The sequence below is a fragment of the Lactuca virosa genome, chromosome 9 (genome assembly GCF_052849685.1).
Source record: "Lactuca virosa cultivar CGN04683 chromosome 9, Lactuca_virosa_CGN04683_v6, whole genome shotgun sequence".
Classification (NCBI taxonomy): Eukaryota; Viridiplantae; Streptophyta; class Magnoliopsida; order Asterales; family Asteraceae; genus Lactuca; species Lactuca virosa.
Window position 1 is genome coordinate 62,647,979 of NC_136434.1, and position 13,461 is coordinate 62,661,439.

A 13,461-nucleotide genomic window follows, 5' to 3' on the forward strand; every position below is an offset into this window, starting at 1 on the left:
TGCTTGCTATAATACAATTGTTGTGATACTACGCATGACGTCCTCCAACCCGGAACGTTTCCGCCATCGGTTTCGGGGTGTGACAGATTGGTGTCAGAGCCCTTGTTTATAGCGAACTAAGTATACCGAACCTTACATGGTATACAACTATAAATACTAAGGGGCCTAAGTGCTCTAAACTAAAAAGTATACTTTCAAAATACAAGTATTTTTATAAAAGTATATAAGTATACCCGAGTATCAGAATCTGTGTCGTAAGTAGAACAAAACAAAAGTATTTGGATGTTGGACATCGCGGTTAAACCTGGGCAGTTATGTAATCATGTCTAGGGTGAATATAGTCTGATCAACTATATTCAGTCGAGACATGACCAACATGTGCTTTGGAGTGACTATGGTGTTACAGCAAGTCTAAAACTTACCTAGATACTAGAGGGGTTCTAGAGCCAAACATAAGGATTAAAATACTATAGGAGTATTTTAAGATGCTATAACGACTAAGCCGAAAACTTACCCAAGGATCCATCTTTCAAGAATCAATCATGTAACTATAATACATTAGAAGTATTATAGAATCGATGCCTATTAACTATTCCTTTATCCTCGCCTCGCGTAGATAGCATGGTTGGATTCCATCTTCCTGGCGACCCTTACTTTCCTAACCAAGGAGATGATGGATGGATCGAACCGAAGCCAGAAGGGAACCATGAAATCCCTTTTGACGATGGCATTGCCGAACCATTTCTGGAAGAGACTGACTCGGAACCAGAAGTCGAGAACTTACCCCCAGTGGCCCCAATACCAAATCCCAACCCCCAACTTGTGCACGAAGGCCCAACGCCTATGTGGGTCGAAAGCCTGGATAGGTGGAGTCACGAACAAGGCCAACCCCGCCCGTATAATGGGGATCGCCGCTTCTACAATGTGGACGAAGGAGGCTCCGCAGATAGAGCCCTTCCAACCATAGTCCGCCGAGTGGCCCGCAATGTCGAAATGAACGTGGCGGCCATTCACCGAACTGTGGAACTCGAGGCAGACTTGGATGCCAACACAAACCGTATTTGCAGTCTCGAGGTTGCTCATGGGAGGATGTTGAGAGACCACGAAGCCCAGCAGCGAGAGCTAGCTGCAACTCGCGCTGAGGTCGTAGAGCTCCGAGCACGCCAATCAATATACGAGAGTCGCCTGCTTGACATGGAGTGTCAGTTGACTAACCTAAGGTTCCGCCCGAGAAGTGCCCGTCGCCAGTAGGAAATATTCTACTTGTCCTTCCTTTTGGTTTAAAGAATAGCTTTCCTATTTATGTTCTAAGTAGCTCCTTTCTCTGTAGACATTCTTGCCTTGCAAGTACCGATTCGCTAGTTCTTTATGTTGGCAAATTGTTCCTCTGTTGGTATGTGGTAGACCTACTCCTAGGTCAAATTTTTCAAACTCTGTGTAATCTTGATATCGACAATGGTGGCAACTATCATATTTCAGTTAAAGATTTTCATTGTCAAAAGTGTACCTTAGATCGATAGCAGGAAAAGTAAGCAACTTTATCAAGGTCCTATCACTGTTTTGTCCTCAAAACATGAATCATATGATGTACTTAGATGATTATTCTTTTTCCCCATCAATTTCATATCAGTTTCCATAAAAAGCTCGATATCCTAATCGGCACGAAATGATTAACCCTCGAATCATGCTGATGTCCTTTGCTTCGAGGAAGTGATTCGTCTCAATCTTCCCTTCAACGAAATCCTCACTGGTCTCAGTGATAAGATTTGTCGAACCTTCGTAGCATTTCCTGCGTCAAGCCTAGGAACATCTGCGAAAGGAATGCTATGCATTCCTGGCTCATGCTGGCAATGAAACGCAAGAAGTTAAAGACCTCGAGAGCATCTTCGAAGTCTGCAACTTTCCCGATGTCTTTCCCAAAGACATTCCAGGGATTTCTTCCGAGTGCCAAGTGGAATCCTGTATCGACTTGATCCTCGGAACTACCCTTATAGCCAAATCTCCATATCGTCAAGAGCCGACAGAAAAATGTGAGAGTTACTCAGCCAGCCCGATGAGCTGAGCAACCAGGAGTTCGTAAACTTATTTTATGTGAACTTTGTGTGCTCAAATCTGTTCTATCCTTGCTAAGACCATATCATGGGGATGTGGGCCGAGTCAATGAGAGTCAGATAGCAAAACGGGAAATCTCAATGCATAGATAAACATTTAGGATACATCCAGGGGCAACCATTATTGCTCACAAATTTCTTTTCTTGACATGTAGCAGATCATGCCTCCGAAGGAACGTACCCAACCCACCAATAAGACACCAGTCCTTCAGGTGGACTCAGCTACGTTCCAAGCTACTGTCACCGCAGCCGTAGCAGCCGCCCTAGCTGTTCTTAATGCTAACAACCCAAGTGGGAATGGGAACAGTTTCCACATCTCGAACTGTAGCAACACCTCAGGAAACCAACAAGGGCTTTTCCAGGAGGACATTCCGACTCCCAAACCTAAGAGCGCCAAACTAAAATTCTGGAACAAGAGGGAGCGCAAGTTGTGTCAGAAACTTGCCAAGAGACAACAACCTGTGATAGCTCCTACAGCCACAACATCCGCCAAACCAGTGCCAACGCCAGTGCGGCGATATGCTGGAAAACTTCCAAATTGCGAGGAATGCAACTTCCACCACGTAGGAGAATGCCACGAACTTCGATGTAAGAACTGCAACAGGCAAGGACACACCGCTCGTTACTGCAGAGCACTAGCACCGTCAAACGCCTCGATTTCTGGTGAAAAGATGGGTCAGATTTGCTACAAGTGTGGCGAACCCGGACATTTCAAAAGAAATTGTCCAGGGGCTGAGGATGGCCAGGAAGCTCGCTTCGCAAAGACCCCGACTGAGCACACCACTTCCACTACCGACGCGAGCATAGTTCAAGTGTGCGGTACATGTGGAGAAATGGGACACTTCACAACAGACTGCCCAACAGAGAAGAACGATGAGGAGACAGGGGGAGTCTGACCTCAGAAAATGGGAAGCATCAAAGAACCCTACCATGTTTTGGTACGTTTTCAAAAACCTCAAAGAATTATTCATAATTCTTTCTCATCCAAATTTAATCACGACTTACTCTTAAAAGTTGATGCCCTAAGGGGTGAATTATGGTAGCCTAGTGTATACATTAGAGTCAGTTGTGATTATACATGACTTGAATACGCCAAGCTATCATAGGAAAATCTAGTAAGAACCATTCCATCGAGAGCCCATAGTTTCAAAACATCTGGACCCTCGCATTAGTAGTACCCACCAAGTCCAAATCAAAACGCAGAAATACCAGAGACGTTCATTTTGGGATGCCAATGTGCTAGCAAAACGATCCTCCCAGACTAACTTGACGCGCGACTCTACGACACCATCCTGTCTAGCTCGACTAAGTCTATGTTATACCAAACCCTTTTGTCTTAAATCGTTCGATCGCGAAACTTCCGTCGCTCATGACGACAACTAGATGCGAACTTCGAAAAATTCATGTCTCTTCGAAACCCGAAAGTATTCATGTGAAGAGTATCATCCACAGAGAGATGGACAGAGTAAGAAGGCGATTCATACGATTGAAGATGCGTCGTGGGACACTCATCTACCTTTAACTGAACTTCTTGCAAACGACGGTGACCTTCCCAGTATCGAGGTTGCACCGTTCGAAGCCCTCTATGGTCGTAAGTACAGATCCCCTTTTGTGCTGGGCTAAGGTGGGCGACACGCAAGTAGTGAAGAGTCAAGTCCCCGACAACACTCGCACGAGTCCTAAAACCATATGTAGGACGACTGAAAGGATCGTACGAAAGGGCTACGCCGATGAGAGATAAAAACCATTGGAGTTCCAGATTGGTGGACGTGTCTTTTGCAGGTCTCGCCCTGGAAAAGGCTTGATACTCTTCAGAAGGCGTTGAAAGCTAAAATCAGGATACGTGGGACGGTCCAAGATCCTTGCTGGGATTGGTCCCATAAGCATACAAACTCTAGTTACCCCGAGAACTCAACAAAGTCCATTCCTTCTTCCTCGTGTCGAACCAAAAATGAGTGTCCGTCCGATGAGATGCCTACGATTTCCCCTCGACAGCCTCGAGTTAGACGAGAGTCTACACTTTATGAGAGAATCATCCGAGCTCACGGATCGAGGATTCAAGTGAACGAAATAACGTCACATCCCGATAATGAAGGTCCGCTGGAATGTCAAACAGGAACTTGGATTCACTTGGGAGCACGAGAGTCCCATGAACCTTAAGTACCTCCATCTTTTCCAAGTCTATGAGTTATACCTCTGTTCTTGAATTTCGGGACGAAATTCCCTCTAACGGGGGGATGATGTGACAACCTGAAAACTTCTACCCGGTACATCTAGTCAGTTAATCTAAGTTAAACTCATTTCTGTTAACTCCTAGCACTGATTAAGGGCTCATTTAAGCATTTAAAGCCTTGAGTACAACCAAAGTTTGAATTAGGGATGGGTTGGTTTAAGATTTAGGGTTGCAAATAGGCCAAACACTCCATCAAAAAGAGTGTGTGGCCGCACACATGAGTGTGTGGCCGCACACATGAGTGTGTGGCCGCACACCCGAGTGTATGGCCGCACACATGAGTGTGTGGCCGTACACCCGAGTGTATGGCCGCACACATGAGTGTGTGGCCGCACACCCGAGTGTATGGCCGCACACATGAGTGTGTGGCCGCACACCCGAGTGTATGGCCGCACACATGAGTGTGTGGCCGCACACCCGAGTGTATGGCCGCACACACGAGTGTGTGGCCGCACACCCATCCTCCAGCCGCACACTCATCCCTATTTATATAGGGCGACCCCTTCACTCATTCCTTTCATTTGGCTGCACTCTACTTTCTCTCTCTACTTTCTCTCTCTAAAAACTTCATCCAAGAACGCTCTCAAGGCCTCAAAAACGTGAGTTTTCCATCACCTAGCTTATCATACATGAAGGACCCATTGATCAAAGCCCTTAACCATCAAAGTTCATCATGTTCTTCATCACATGAAGGTGTGCGGCCGCACACCTTCATAAGGTGGCCGTACACACCTTAAAGCTCTCCAAAGTGAAGAGTTTGGCCTTCATTCACTAGTAGGACTTGGTATTAGCATAAGAACACCTCAAAATCAACATTTCGGGCACAAATGAGGAGTGTACGGCCGCACACTCCTGTGTACGGCCGCACACTCCTGTGTGCGACAGCAGACACATGCTGACCGCACACCCTGGCCGCACACACACCCTTTTGGCCGTACACCTCCTTTGTTTGATCATATAGGGTCCCGACAAGCATTTCCAAGTCTTTACGGTGGTTTCCCGTCATGTTTGGCCATGAAACACCCTAATTCTAACACACATATGTGTTATCACATGTTAATAGGATCCACTTGCGTACGAAACATCGGTTGACACTCAGCATTCGTAACCGATCATACACCCAGATCCTACGTCAAACGGTGAGTTCATACCCCTACATTTTCCGTGTTTTTAATGTTTTCAGGGGGAATACAAGCCAAACTCAAAGTATTTTGTTAAGTTATAAACTTATTAATGTAGTCCAACGATTTCCACGTTTAAAACATATTCGGATATTTTATCTCTTTTTGTAATATGTTGAGCATAAGGGAAAACTTCTATTTTGGAAATCCAACTTCATAGTCTTCAGAAAGGTTTTTACAAAGCATTTTCCATATCAACTCTAATAAACTATAATGGGTATAGTTTGGGATAACCCTCTAGGCAGTCTCTACTTAATCAGATTTCATAAATGAATATATATAAACTATGGCAGATTTAGTTTATGTTATATGCTTTCTCAGGAGTATAAAGTACATTTATTCAAGGATACTTACTGTTTTATACTGATTTCTCGCTAGTAAACTAGATTATACAAAATTGTGAGGCGCTACTTCAATATTGTACCCTTAGGTGTATAGTGATAAATCCTTTTAGTATAACCATAGTCTCCTGGAGGGAGAGCGTGAGATTTGTGAATAGATCTATTCGGGACTGACAATCCCACACCAGAACTGCTAGCTACAGTTAGGCGGGCACGCCTGTGGTGAACAAATGTCATTTAGCTTAACGCCTGAAGAACGTTATAAAGGTCTCTCGGTCATATCAAGTATGGTTATACGACTCGCAAATAAGTATAAACTTACCTTGTTTACGGACTCTACTCTTCACTTGTTTTATTTTGATTAATAAAACTACTTTCATGTATATACCGATAGTAATCATGGGTTTTCAAAACTTACATCTCTACCTCTAGTACGGATAACCTGTTTTTAGGGAAAATATAGGATTTTCCCAAGATAACACCGGCATTTCTAAAACTGATGGTTTATTTTCTACTAATGGACACTCTTTCAAAACCGTTTTTCATAAGAAAATATAGGATTTTCTTGAGGAACACTTTTCAAAAGGATTCAAAGAACATTTTCCACCAAAACCAAAATGCTTATGAACTCACCAACCTTATGCGGATACTCTATCAAAACTGCTTGTATTCTCAGGGAATTAGTAAACATGTACTTTCAGGAGCTCGGAGAAGTCGAAGTGTTAGAGTCGCGTCTTTCTATTTTGCTTTTGATATGAACAAAACTATGTATTAAAACAATGTAAACCTCTTTCATATATGTATTAAATGTCTGGTTGTGTTTACTATGTTTGCTATGATACAATTGTTGTGATACTACGCATGACGTCCTCCACCCCGGAACGTTTCCGCCATCGGTTTCGGGGTGTGACACCTCCTCCTCCGTACATCTGTAAATCCCCACCACCACCTTCACCCTCACCTCCCCCGCCTTATGTATACAAATCTCCTCCTCCACCATCACCATCACCTCCTCCTCCGTACATCTATAAATCCCCACCACCACCTTCACCCTCACCTCCCCCACCTTATGTATATAAATCTCCTCCTCCACCATCACCATCGCCTCCTTCTCCATACATTTACAAATCGTCACCGCCACCTTCACCCTCACCTCCCCCACCTTATGTTTACAACTCACCTCCGCCACTGTTGCCATCACCGCCTCCTCCTTACATCTACAAGTCGCCGCCACCACCTTCACCCTCGCCTCCCCCGCCTTATGTATACAAATCTCCTCCCCCACCATCACCATCGCCTCCTCCTCCATACATTCACAAATCCCCACCGCCACCTTCACCTTCACCACCTCCTCCTTATGTTTACTAGTCACCTCCCCCACCGTCACCATCACCGCCTCCACCTTACTTTTACAAGTCGCCACCGCCACCTTTACCCTCACCTCCCCCGCCTTATGTTTACAAGTCACCTCCACCACCATCACCTTCACCGCCTCCTCCTTACATCTACAAGTCTCCACCACCACCTTCACCTTCACCTCCCCCACTTTATGTATACAAATCTCCTCCTCCACCATCACCATCGCCCCCTCCTCCATACATCTATAAATCCCCACCACCACCTTCACCCTCACCTCCCCCGCCTTATGTATACAAATCTCCTCCTCCACCATCACCATCACCTCCTCCTCCATACATTTACAAATCGCCACCGCCACCTTCACCCTCACCTCCCCCACCTTATGTTTACAACTCACCTCCGCCACCGTCGCCATCACCGCCTCCTCCTTACATCTACAAGTCGCCGCCACAACCTTCACCCTCGCCTCCCCCGCCTTATGTATACAAATCTCCTCCCCCACCATCACCATCGCCTCCTCCTCCGTACATTTACAAATCCCCGCCGCCACCTTCACCTTCACCACCTCCTCCTTACATCTACAAGTCTCCACCATACTACGTATAAGAAAGATATCAAGCATATTTTCAATTAACTAACTAAGTTGTTTAAACAATCTTATACACCTTGCTTGTGAATTTCAATGTTTATGGGTACCTCATTTTCTTATTTATTTGTTGCAAACGTTTATTACTTTGTGTTATAATTTACATCTCAAAAATATTATTCAATACTTTAGTTATGTATATCGGTTTTGTTTATTTATCTTGTTAACGTGTTTATGCTTTTCGTATGTAATTTATATTCCAAGTGCTCGAGTCATGCATTAGTCAACGAAATGGTTTTACAAGTACGATAAGGAAAGTTGCCAGTAGGTTGAAGATTCACGTGTCGGTTTACAAAAAGTTGTAATTTATTAGTATATTAGGGTTCTTTGAGTTGGTAGTTCAACAATGGGATCCGGTGATTGTTTCAAGAACGACCGATATTGCTGTTTATCTTGAACATTCGCAACTGTCGACAACAACCTAAAAAAAATCTCATAACATTTGTGATATTTATTCATTTTGGAGTAAATACGGCTATATATACACATCAAATTCCTTCGTTTCGAGGCTTTGGTTTTCTCTAATATGTATACACCTTAACTCGCAGTCCATAATACCATAAAGAAAGGTTGACACAATCCATCCGATAACCCAAGTTTTTTATTATTTCATACCCCGTTAGCTTATTTTCCGGTCATAGACATAGGATTCAACATGTCGATAACATTGATCCTTCATTGGCATAAATGAACTATATGCGGATGACAACCGATTATCAACTTAATTTTCCCAATTATATACTATGCAATTTTATGAATTGAAACTATAAAAGGGGCTGATGGATTGAACATAGATCTAACATACATGTTAAGGGTATAAGAATCAAGAATGAGTCATAATATGATAGTTTATTTTTATATGTGAATTGCCTTCCTAAACCATATTATTTGATATTTTACTTTTATAAACAGGACATAGTTTATAAACTAGTCACAATATGATTATTTTTAATGGAATGGTTATCTTCTTGAATACATTCATGATTCTGAAATGTGTACAAAAACAAGCACAGCGAGTTACGTGTAATTTTACAGATACCATGTGTGGAAGATATACGTCGAATTGGAAGTGCTTCTCTAGTAACTGTCCTCATCGTTTCTGACTTTAGAAGGTAATAGCGAAGGAAGTTCTTGAAGACCTGCCCGTTTAAGCAATTTACAAGAGGAAGTATTATTCGGATATAAAGCAACCACCATTTGTGATGTTGTGAAGCTGGTTGTAGAGTTGAATATATAGCCTTCGAATCTTTGTTATCGCGAAACAAGGTCTCTAGGTTTTGCCCAACCTGTCGAGCAGTTGCATTCTTTAATTTTAGGATCACCTGAAGTAGAGAAAGGGAGATGGCTCCAAGTGTCCTAGTTAAAACGCTCAGGATCCCGAATTAGCATGATGTAAAGTTTGATGTTTGTAATCAGATAGTGTTTTTCTGTATTGCTAGGAGAAGCCATGAGGAAGAAGCCGAGAGAGAAGGTGATCGGAAGAAGAGAATAATGTGGTCTGAGGCTAGGTTCAGATGAGAGGAGAGATATAAGATTTAGAGGAAAGGATTAAGGAAATATTATTTATAAAGAAAACATCTCAGTACCGACATCTTAGAGAAAAAAGAATAGAAATATGGACACTCACAATCGAGTAATAAAGAATTTTGTTGTGGTCATTTTTGAAAATGTTAAAAATGTGGGTTAGAAACTTAAAGCCCCCCATTCCAGGTTCCTTTTGTGATTATCCCTTAAAGAAATATCCGTTCGTTTTGGGGCTTTGGTTTTCTCAAATATGAACATTCCTTAAAGAAAGTGTAACACAATCCGTCAAATACCCATGATTTTTATTATCTCATACCCTGTTTTTGTGACATTTTTTCTACTAATTACATCATTTTTATAAGTTTTGAATATAAACACCATCCGATTAATTTATTTTATATTCAAAGACACTGATTCACAATCTCAATAACATTGATCTTCATTGGCATAAATAAACTATAGTATCAAACTTAATTTTCCCAATTACATACTATGCAATTTTATGAATTGAAAGTATAAAAGGGGCTGATGGATTGAACATACATGTTAAGGGTATAAGAATCAAGAATGAATCATAATATGATAGTTTATTTTTATATGCAAACTGTCTTCCTGAACCATATTATTTGATATTTTACTTTTATAATCCAGATATAGTTATAAACTAGTGTCACAATATGATGATTTTTAATGGAATGGATATCTTCTTGAACACATTCATGATTCTGAAATATGTGTACAAAAACAAGCACAGGGAGTTTTGTGTAATTTTACAGATAGCATGCATAATGCATGGAAGACACACGTGTGCTCCCCTAGTTAGTAGCTGTCTTCATCGGTTTCTGACTTTCGAAGGTAATAGCGTAGGCAATTCGTCAACACCTGCCCATTTAAACAGTTTACAAAAGGGTATAATAGTAATTTCACTTTTTTTCTCTGAAAAAGAACGAGACCATTTTGGTTACCTGAGACAAAGAATCGTTTAAAGATGCCCCTCTGTAGCTAACGTGAAATTTATCTTTTGCAATCAACCCCTGTACCATAAAAAAGAGGGAGAAAATGACTGAAATGCCCTTGTATTTTCTACATATTTTTTAAAAAAATAACATACTTCAGTATCAATTTCTGCTGATTCCATAGTAACATTGACATCAGCCATTATCTTGACAATTTCTAGAAGCAATCCAGGTCTATCTTCTGTCTCTACACACAGCAAGCTAAAAACAAAATACACATTACAGGTGGTAAATTTCAAATGCTGAAAATGTGAAAAAGTTTATTATTTTTTTATTTTGGTATTTGAAAAATTACTGTAAATTGCATAGTTGCTAACCTTCTTTTAGGCCCAGCATCCTTGACGTGTATATGAGTCTCTATATCTCTATCAAACTGCCATCAAGATACAAACTTTTATTTGAATGATATAAAATTTATAGGGAAGGAGTTTATTAATCTCTATAAAATTTATATATGACAAAGATAAGTAATCAAAAGTCCAAAATGCCCCTTGAAGTGATCTCTACAATATATTTGTTAAAGAAAATTACCTTCTTGACTGGAGCTTGTATGCCAAAAGCCTCCCCCATTGCAAGTCGTGCACTAGACTCCTTAAATTTATAAATAACAAGAAAGCATCAAACCAAATATATGTTCATAGATCATAATAACTGAATTAACAGATAAATATGAAGTGATTATTCATAAATTAGGTCATCAGGTAGGTATAAATACCGGATGATACTTCAACAGATTGTTTATGATGGTCAATCTGATTCTCTCCAAGAGATCAGGATCTTCAACTTTTCGTCCGGTTGATCTATAAAAATAAAAACCATTATATAAAAAAGAAAGTGACACCTAATTACTATGAAGCACACTCACAATCGAGTAATAAAGAATTTTGTTTCAATGACTGATCCTTCAGTTGTAACAGTTCCTTTTGCTACATCTAAGCCTAGATCCTTCAACGCCTTCATCTGCATCACATATGCAAGCTTATTAGCTATAATTTACAGAAATTTTGTTGTTTGTTCAGAACAACAAGGGTATTATGGTCAAAAAAGTAAGTAATACTTGTCATTTACCGTATCAATGAGGGCACCAAGACGATCACCAAAGCTAACATGTACAATAGTTGCAGATGGATCTGAACCTTGATCAATTAAAACAATTGGAGTAGGAATATTATCAGCATCCTGTTTAAGAATATGTAACAGAGATACAATGTTAATGTCAAGAAGAAGAAAAAGAACTTGGATTATATAGCAGATAAAGTATAAGAAACTGACCAAAGAGCTTACACCCAGTGAGTCGACACCATCAATGGAAGCTTGAAAAATGTTCCTGCATAACAGTTCAATTAGTACTGAACACAGTTTGATTAAGACATCTAACTTACAAAACTTGCTGCATTTTTGTTCAAACTGTGTGAAAGGTGAACAAACAGTAACCAGTTCAATCTGACCGGATTATCAACCCAAATTAGCACAAATCAGAACATATCTATCGATCCGCTACTATTAACAACGTTTTTGACCTTCTATGAAGAAAATGTCTGCTTAGCAACAAAAGTATTGACAGAAAACGTATTGTCAGGAATAGTGATCCTGATTAGGTCAATTCGTTTATATCATTTTCACCTCTTCCACTTTGACTTTGTCTGAAGTACAAAAACCATACGGAATTTCTCGCAAAACCCTCGTACTTTATAGAACAAACGAAAAAACAGATTGACAGGTAAACAATCGAAGCTAATTATCAGTCAGTTAACCCACATATACTACATGATTAAACACGATTTTTCATTCATTCGTAGAGATCAAAACATCATTTCCATCAAAATCTCTGACTATCAAACAGCAACAGACCTTATTTACCAATTTTTTCCAGATATTAAACTTACTTTCTAACAAAATGAGATGATCCACGGGGAGAGAAAGCGAGGTGAGGTGAAGACGACTTGAACGGAGAAAGCTGAGGAATCGTTGAATATGAAAAATCGAAACCGGAAAGTCTGGCAGAAGAATTACCACGGATAGTGACGGCGGAGAAGGCAAAGGCGGGACCGGCGGCGGCAGTGGCCATGGATTATCAAGTGTTTTGAGTTTTCCGGCAATGGGAGTTGTTTGTAATGGAGACGGAGTGACGTGAGGGAGGAGTGATACATAATTCAGAGTTCGAATATTAAAGGCGTTTATGGACCCCACGTGGGACCCAGGCCACGTCAAACTGCACCTCTCTGTACTAAAATATTCGTCTTGTTATCCAAAAATAAGTCCAAAAACAATTTTTGACTCTTGGTTTATACTTTATTATACTTTAGAAGTTAAGTAAAATAATGTAAATATATTAGCTTAAGAAAAGGAAACTTTATATAAGACTTATTGTAGCTCTGTATTTTATCTAATTTAACCATCTGAGGGTTTTTTTTAATTTGAATATAAAAGTTTTGAATAATGAGGGCTTAAAAGATACTCCCTCCGTTACATATTAATAGTTCATGTATACTTTTTGGTTTGTCCCAAAATAATAGTCTACTTTTAAAAATAAATATATCTTTTACGATAATACCCCTCATTATTAGTTAATTTACTATAAAATTAAATGCAACTATCATGGAATTAAATGCAACAAAAAGGATAAGACTGTCATTTCATTTAATAAAGTTAATGGTAATTAATGTTTTCTTAATTTGTGTGTTTTTTGTCTGTAGACAATTATTTTGAGACGGAGGTATTAATTTTAGAATTAACGAGGCTTAAATGAACAAGATTTAGTTAGTTTTAGTTTGCTGTTGACTTCTAGTCAAGATAAAAGAGATAGATTGCAGAGGGCTCAACATCCATATTCCCCCTATTAGCTCTACCACTGACATAGATGAAATGAATCTAGTTATCTTCATATGGCATATGGGACAATGGGTAAAAAAAACACCATTACTTAGGAGAAAAAGTTGATTTTATGTCCCACATCATGAAGAGGAAAGTCGTCACCCTAATCATTTGACCAATAGTTGTGGTTGTTGATGATAAGGATGTTCCCCGTGAAGGGGGGAGGTTTATGTTTC

General features: G+C 40.3%; 1 protein-coding gene and 1 pseudogene across 1 annotated transcript; one reads left to right on the plus strand and one right to left on the minus strand.

Moving 5' to 3' along the window:
* Positions 1–6,772: 6,772 nt before the first annotated feature.
* On the plus strand, positions 6,773–7,854 carry LOC145139293 (uncharacterized; annotated as a pseudogene).
* A 2,222-nt stretch (positions 7,855–10,076) lies between these two features.
* On the minus strand, positions 10,077–12,564 carry LOC145140349 (ACT domain-containing protein ACR12-like). The gene is made up of 10 exons (XM_079073867.1): positions 12,298–12,564; positions 11,684–11,738; positions 11,480–11,590; positions 11,277–11,371; positions 11,127–11,211; positions 10,943–11,002; positions 10,729–10,784; positions 10,507–10,612; positions 10,361–10,429; positions 10,077–10,277 (listed from the first exon to the last, which is right to left on the minus strand). Exons 1-10 carry the CDS (start codon positions 12,477–12,479, stop codon positions 10,215–10,217), a joined length of 882 nt encoding a protein of 293 aa, XP_078929993.1. The 5' UTR covers positions 12,480–12,564; the 3' UTR covers positions 10,077–10,214.
* Positions 12,565–13,461: the final 897 nt, after the last annotated feature.

Excerpts from the sequence above, each read along its gene's own strand:
- LOC145140349 (XM_079073867.1), bottom strand. The coding sequence starts at position 12,479 with ATGGCCACTGCCGCCGCCGGTCCCGCCTTTGCCTTCTCCGCCGTCACT. Across the intron at positions 11,739-12,297 it reads TCATCTCATTTTGTTAGAAA|GAACATTTTTCAAGCTTCCA; the intron begins GTAAGTTTAATA and ends ACTGTTATGCAG. Across the intron at positions 11,591-11,683 it reads CACTGGGTGTAAGCTCTTTG|GATGCTGATAATATTCCTAC; the intron begins GTCAGTTTCTTA and ends ATTCTTAAACAG.